This window comes from Arachis ipaensis, chromosome B05, assembly GCF_000816755.2.
Source record: "Arachis ipaensis cultivar K30076 chromosome B05, Araip1.1, whole genome shotgun sequence".
Classification (NCBI taxonomy): Eukaryota; Viridiplantae; Streptophyta; class Magnoliopsida; order Fabales; family Fabaceae; genus Arachis; species Arachis ipaensis.
This window is the reverse complement of record NC_029789.2, coordinates 304863-312422: the sequence shown is the minus strand read 5'-3', so window position 1 is coordinate 312422 and position 7560 is coordinate 304863. Positions and strand designations below refer to the sequence as shown.

Below are 7560 nucleotides of genomic sequence, written 5' to 3'. Positions count from 1 at the left end.
CAATATTTATTTTTTAATAAAAAGGTTAAGGTTAAAAAATTTGGATATGAAAGTAAGACGAGTCTTATATCTTAACATGATAATTTTTGGTGTTTTTTAAAATTATGGAAAATACACAAATCGGATTGTGTTTAAAAAATTTAAAAAATTTGGGGTACATAAATCGGATCCATTAATTTGTGTTTAAAAAATTAAAAAAATTTGGAGTACACAAATCGGACCGTTTGATTGGTGTACTCCAAAATTTTTTAATATTTTAAACACAAATCGGACGATCTGAGTACAAAAATCAGACGGTTCAATTTATACTTCATAAATTAAATTATCCCATATTTTAAAAAAATACCATAGTAGATCACAATTTAAAAAAACACAATTGTTAACCTAATATTAAAAATAAGGGTAAAGTATATTTTTTATCCCCAAAGTTTGGCAAAAGTTTCAAAAATACCCTTAAGTTTTATTTTGTTTCAATTTTGTCCCAAAAGATTTCGATTTGCATCAAATATACCCTCAACGGCTAAATTTTCAAAAAATTTAAGACGAATCTAATAATAATACATGAAAATTATGCTTGATTTGCTTGTGTCGAGGGTTGTTTTTATAATATTGTTGTTGAATTAATCTTAAATTTTTTGAAAAATTAGATGTCAGGGGTATATTTGATGCAAATCGAAAACTTTTAAAACAAAATTGAAACAAAATAAAACTTAGGGGTATTTTTGAAACTTTTGTCAAACTTCGAGAAGTTATAAAAAAAAAAAAATTAGAAAAAAGAAAAGAGAGAGCTGAAACAAAGTGGTAGGGCTGTTGTGTTTTGTGTGTGTTGATTATTTTGTGCGCAGGTAGCTTTCAATCTTCTGTTAATTCCTCAATTTTTGTTTTCTATGCCCGGAATTTCAATCAATTGTTGTTATGATTTGCAGCTTTTTTCTTCAAACAATAAAATATGTTTTCTTCGGCGGGTTGAATGTTTGACTTTTCGCTTTGGTTTGGATTCTAATAGATCGGGGTTGGATTTGGTGGTTCGGGCTGTATGATTCAATTCTGTGGTTTTTCCATTAATTTTTGAGCTGATTTAGCTGCTAGAAGTGATAATGAATTATTGATGTGCAGTAATTTTATTTATTTATTTTGTTAAAAATTATGAGTTGATTCGTTGAGTTGGTTATTTACTTATTTAGTCTATTGCTTTGCTGTTTTTGTAAAAATAAATGTTTTCCCCAACTCCTGATTTTAATTTGAAATTTTATTACTAGATTCCATGGTAAGGAGCAGGGCTGTTTCAGAGAAAAGAATGTGCAGTATGAACTCTAAATTCGGTGATGGGTATGATTAAATTCTTATATTTGATTACTTGTTTTTTAAATTAGTCTTAATTTTGACTGGTTTGTGATTTTTTTTTTGAAGGTTTCTTTTTAATGAATTAATTTATTTAAATTATCATTTGCCTTCTATGCTTTGCTCTTTAGTTCCAGGCACTAGTACAAGCTTAGTTGTTTATGCACTATGCTACATAGCCTTGCTTTGCATGTGAATACTTACATGATGTCTTGAGGCTACAATTTTTGAAAGCTTGCCTTACATTGTAGTGTATATGGGCAAGGTTGAAACATGCTTTTTTCCTGAATAACCTAGGGGTTATTGGTTTATGTTTTTATTTCCAATTTCCATTCCTATTAATTTTTGCTTTTAGGGTTTTGTCAAATAAAAACTGAAAAAAAAAGTGAAAGCATGATTTATTGTTTTCAATGAATCCTCACCTCTTATTTACAAAATCCTGAAATCAGGGAACACTAAAAATGAAAAAGGAAATAAACTGAAATCAATCAGATCTTAACTTATGCACACACAGGGGGTAGAGCTGAACAGAAAGACGGGTCCATCATAGGTTTTGATCACATAGGTGGAATTGGAATAAGAGTTTTATTTGTCAGAAAGGTGGTGTGTTGGAGTTGGAAGGAAATGTTGGTACATTTTATGAGCTTGAAATTTTCTATTTTATTTTATTTTCCTTGATGATCCGGTCATCATCCATGCCCTATATACTAGGGTTATTGTTATTATTGTTGGACAGATGATGAGGGATTCAATGATGGTTTATCTGCATCTGCCGAAATTTCTTAAGTATTATTTGGTGTATTCATACTTTCTACTTCTATTGCTATTTAGTTGATTCTTAAAATCTAAGCTAATAATTGGGTCCAAAAGTATTAACTCTAGTTGAAGAAATTCTAGGAAAATTGATTTGTTCAGTTTGTCTCAGTCAAAGATGACAAGTCCATGCTCTGCAACCTGGAAATTTCTAGATCTGTCAAAGTGTGTTCTGCCAGATCAACATCTACATGCTCTGCTTTCAATTTTTGAATTCATCAAATGAACTTATGATCTTTCTATGAGCTCCTTATTTCAACATTACCTTGGGTATGGATGACTGGTGTGGACTTAGTATGTTGGTGGAGTCCCAATATGTATTATCCATTGGTTTTGCATTTATTTATTTATTTTTTGGCATTTAGCGATCTTTAGGTGATGTTTAGAACTTTAAAATAATGCAGGTTAAAATAAATATCATTCTCTGTTTAGATGACCATGCAAAAACTTCGATGTTTTTTCTAATGATCTTTGAAAGAACATAGAAAACTGTAACAACTGAGGGAATGTATTGAACTGTGGGATGGGGAATTATCTAGAAGCCTTTTCTTATTGTCAAGGTACATGATCAATATTCTGATATTTTCTCTAAGGGATTCTGAATTGGAATTCATATTTCTTTTCACCCCTATTGTCTTGAGGTGTTTGTGGTTATTGGTCTCATGAAGATCAAGTGTCATTGAGTAATTGAGGTATCTTTAATATAGATTGAATCAATATGGCCTGGAATAAATTGGCATTATCTTCTTCATTATTTCATTTATGTAACTTATCTTAAAAGCTTTCTGTCCATCTACCTCTACTGTTGTCCTTTGAGCAATGATGATTGCTTATTTGCTATGTTTTGCTGATTTCATAGTTGGTTTTATTTTTCTATTTGTTATTTTGTGGGAGGCAGTGCTTTTGCAACAATTGACTTGACAGAAGTTTGGTGGATTAGTTGTCTTGGAATTCTTTCATTTAATATTTTCTCATTATTTACTATGTCTAATTTATGGTTTATAATGAACAAATTATTATATATATCACTTCAACATTCTCAGAAGTTTTAAACATCCAGGATCTGCCAACTATTCTTGATGTCATGGTCTTCACTATCACTGCCACAGTTTGTTTAAAACTGCTGAAGATCTACAGTTCATTTTGACTGCTGCAACTAAACTTTTATATTTAAAAGTGTGTATAGATATTGATTTAGTCGTTAGAAATGGAATCCAAAACCGCAAAGGCATTGGATAGGGTTGTGCTCAATCTGAAGCGAAAGCGAGCTGCCCAGTATGTTGCATATCTGAATGGAGGTTCACGATCAGTGTTTCCTCAGTGTCCATCATTTGGGTTACCAACAAACAGGGTTGGCAAACGAATGAGATTGGGCAGACATAAAAGCAAGACAACAAACTCTGGGATCCATATTGGACAGTCATTAGTTAGGTATTATTTAAACTACAAAAGGAGTGGAAGGCCAGAACGTTTGATGTTCTATCAGAATGGTGAATGGCTAGACTTCCCCAAGGATGTTGTTGACATTGTTAAGAAAGACCTTCAAGTGAAGAAGGAGGCTGTGGAGGTAGAGTTAAATGGTCATCATCTTGTTCTAGATTTTTTGCACATGTACCGGATGGATTTGAAGACTGGTTTGCAGCAGCCTATTGCTTGGATTGATGAGAAAGGGTGCTGCTTTTTCCCTGAAATCTATGCTGCTTTTACTGAACCTTATCATTTCTGCCGACCAGAGGTTGGAAAAGGTCATGACTCAAATGAAATAAAATTACATTTAGAAATTGAAATAAATGGTGGGGATGAATCCAAGTTGAGGGAATGCAGTGGGGAAACCAATGCTCTAGTTCAGCATATTGAGGTGGATGCTAAACAAGCCTGCAGTCAATATGATGTAGGAGTTGAAGATAGCAATAACAAAATGGACTGTGGAAATGGTGGTGAAGCCACTAAGAAAAATAAAAATACTGGTTTCAATGCTTATAGTGAATTTTTATATGGAAAGTTAGATGTGGATACTGTACAGATTATGTTCCTCAATGGAATGAGTAGTTTTGGAAGTACTGACATAGTTGAAATTTCTCGTTGTTCCATTCCGTTGATGCAACCACGATTGGAGCTATTCCAGAAGCAAGCTGAGATTACTAAAAGCTGTCGTGGGGATGCTAATGTTCGATATGCATGGCTTGCTTCTTCCAAAGGAGAACTATCTGCCATCATGAAGTATGGGGTTGGTCACACTGTACTATCTGCATCTAAATGCACATATGGCATTGGTGTTCATCTTGCAGCTGCAACCTGCCCTTATGCCAGGTTGAGTTCTATTATTAATTACTTAAAACATAAAGTCTATATCATGTATTTTGTTTATTTTTCTCTTTGTATGTTATTATTTGATACACAAATTCTAGATTATCATGTTGTAATGGTTCGAAAAGGATTCAAGTTTGGCTTATTTACAGTGCAAGTTATTGTGATGTTGACGAAAATGGGGTTCGGCACTTGGTCTTGTGTCGTGTAATAATGGGGAACATGGAGCTTGTCCATCCTGGCAGTAGACAGTTTCATCCCAGTAGTAATGACTATGATAATGGGGTAGATGACGTTCAAAGTCCGAGTTACTATGTAATATGGAGTATGAACATGAACACCCACATCTATCCAGAATTCGTTGTTAGTTTCAAGGTTTCTTCTGATGTTGAAGGTGATACATTTTTCTTTTTTTTTTTTAATCTACAGTTGATTTCTGTTTTGTTAATGATAAAAGAACTTGTACTTTTTAATGAAAAGTTTGTACTTAGAGTTTATCAGAGGCAACCTAGTTGATGGAGAAGTTAGGTTTCATCCATTGATTGTTGATATCTCCTTGTGGTTGGGGGACTCTCACATTCAGCAGATGTTACATCACTGCAAATCTGGTTCAGTGACATAGCCATGTGTTTCTGCTGCTAATCCCTGTATGACTGCTATTCACTTTGGAATTCTTTTTCTCCTTGACCACCAATACGTTATACTTTCTACAGGCCATCTTTGTGGAGTTGATAGTAAAAGTAATGTTGCTGGGATTAATAAAGCTGATCATGGTCCTCAGGGCTTGTTAACTTGTGATTCTTCTACAATAGATACTGTAAGTTGCATAGTATTTGAGTATCACATCCAAGTTTGCAAGTTGAAGGCAGAGTATTTATTTTTTTATCAGTTGTTTTAAAATTTACCAATGTATGCTTTTTGTGCTCATTTTTATCTTTTCAAATATGTTTTTCTTTCTTTTAATTTATCTCCTGATCTAGAGAAAAATTATGCGGTGTATATTTTGTAACTGAAACAAAGCTGTTGTTAGCTTAGTGTTTGCTGGCTGAAAGTAGATGATGACTGTCAATGCCTAGTGGACTAAGTATATGAATATTGTGGAACTGAAAGCTTCATGAGATTTGTCTAGTATAAGTAGTTCGCGAGTCATAGGATATATTCAACTCTAAAAGTACGATGCTTTAAGTACTGTGAATAGTCACTGCAATAAGATTTGATGTAGTAGGCACTGGTTTATTGAATTTGCTTCTACCTTTTAATTTGCATATCCATTTTGTACATAATATGACAATCTGCCTCTGGTGATGTTACGATTGATTTTCTCTATTAATGTATGTTTTAATACTTGAAAGTTCAAACGGCCATTTATAAAATTCTATTTTGGATGTTGCATATTTTCTTGATTAGGGGATCCTTAAACAATTATGGGGTATCTCATTGGTATCTCTCTATATTACATGGAACAAGTTCACTTCTGATCATTTTTCTTTCCATGTGTCAATTTTACAATTGAATATTTACACTTTATTGACTGATTTTAAATCTTATAACCAATTCCGGAATGTGCTATGCATCAGGAGAAAGCTGCAAGTGTCATTGCTAGTGCGCCAAAAGCTCCTAAATCCCCATGGATGCCTTTCCCTATGCTTTTTGCTGCTATCACAAATAAGGTTCCTCCCAAAGATATGGAAGCTATCAATATGCAATATCAACAATTCAGGGTATGTATAGTTACACTAAATAGATGCCTGTGTCTTCCTTGATGGAATATCTCTTAACATATTATACATTGGTATTCTGTTATCACCAGTCAAAGAAGATAACCCGCAATGAGTTTGTCAAGAACTTGAGGTTGATAGTTGGGGATACTCTCTTGAGGACCACAATAACAGATCTTCAATGCAAGGTACATATAATTTTATTTCTCCTAACTGCATTACTCGCTGACAAGAGTGGGTGGCTACCATGTCAAGATTCTTATTTTGACCTAATGTGGTATGTTGTGCATGGTCTCATGCTCCTGTTAAATATTAAAATTGGCTGCTTGCAGATGCCATCAAAGCTACGTGTGAACTAGGGCCAAACAACGAAGGAGGCTGAAATCGTTTTTTTCTAAGGAGGTGACGATCCTTGTACTTGATTTGTCGCTATAACATGGACAAGCAAAACTTGTGAATATCGGTAGCTATTAGATTTTATTTAGTGCTTTTCGTTCTCATCCTCGAATTTGAACCCGGAATGCACTAGCAGTTGGAACTTTATTTTTTTTGGTTAAGAGCCATTGGAACTTTGTTCTAGATGATTTGAGCCATCTGTGATCAGATGCACTGTCGAGCCTAATAATTTTGCTTGTATTAGGGGGGTTTCGTAATTAGTACTCTGCTTTGGAATGCTCTATACATATTTGTGTCTTTTCGCAGTTGAAAATGAGTTTTACTTCTACTGTTGGTTGTTGAATTGAAGCAGTATTTTATGTAGATTTTTTATGGGGTGTCTGCACTTTTCACCCTTGCAATTTTTTGTTGGATCCCAAGGTTGCCAAATTGCCAATTAGGCGTTTAGTGGTATACTGTTTATATTTTGTAGTTTGAGGCTTCAGGCTTATGGCATGTCGTAATTCAGAACTCAGCGAGAATACCTCAGATCGTAAGCTTTTATTATGTTTTCATTTTACGAGTTCAAGTGCTATACAATAATAGTATTAATTTTTTTTTTTTTTACGTTATTATTTAGTGAGATATTCATATTCATAAGATTGTTTTTAAAAATAATAGTTGATAAATTTAAATACTTTTGTTTGATGTAGTAGTAGATAATCAAAAGCTTACCTAGATTTATATATTCGAACTAGCTGTTGTGATTATACTTATTTCTTATCTAGAGTAAATACGTGCAAGTTGCTACGATTTATATTCTAGTTTAATTTTGATGCATTAATAAAGTATAATTATTTAATTGAATTTATGTTTTTATTTTTTTTTATTTTTTAGTAGTGAATTTGAAAAGTATTTATTTTTGATATGGTAATATATTATTTTATACCTTGTATGAAAATTAAAATTTTTTTTATATTAATCAAATTGAAATTTTTATTTGTGT

At 32.9% G+C, this 7560-nt stretch overlaps 1 protein-coding gene across 5 annotated transcripts; it reads left to right on the top strand.

The window, feature by feature from the left end:
• On the top strand, nucleotides 729–6938 carry LOC107642271 (inactive poly [ADP-ribose] polymerase RCD1). Of its 5 annotated transcripts, none has more exons than XR_002362234.1 (8): nucleotides 729–845; nucleotides 1260–1329; nucleotides 3215–4464; nucleotides 4614–4855; nucleotides 4953–5108; nucleotides 5175–5278; nucleotides 6039–6182; nucleotides 6272–6354. XR_002362234.1 is itself a non-coding variant. In XM_016345567.2 (8 exons), exons 3-8 carry the CDS (start codon nucleotides 3362–3364, stop codon nucleotides 6536–6538), a joined length of 1716 nt encoding a protein of 571 aa, XP_016201053.1. In that variant the 5' UTR covers nucleotides 729–845; nucleotides 1260–1329; nucleotides 3215–3361; the 3' UTR covers nucleotides 6539–6938. The 5 variants fall into 5 exon arrangements, 3 of the variants coding, with proteins under 3 accessions (XP_016201053.1, XP_020978368.1, XP_020978369.1); XM_016345567.2 differs by lacking the exon at nucleotides 4953–5108 and adding an exon at nucleotides 6512–6938 and having other exon boundaries at nucleotides 6272–6367; XM_021122710.1 differs by lacking the exons at nucleotides 729–845; nucleotides 4953–5108 and adding exons at nucleotides 2559–2714; nucleotides 6512–6938 and having other exon boundaries at nucleotides 6272–6367.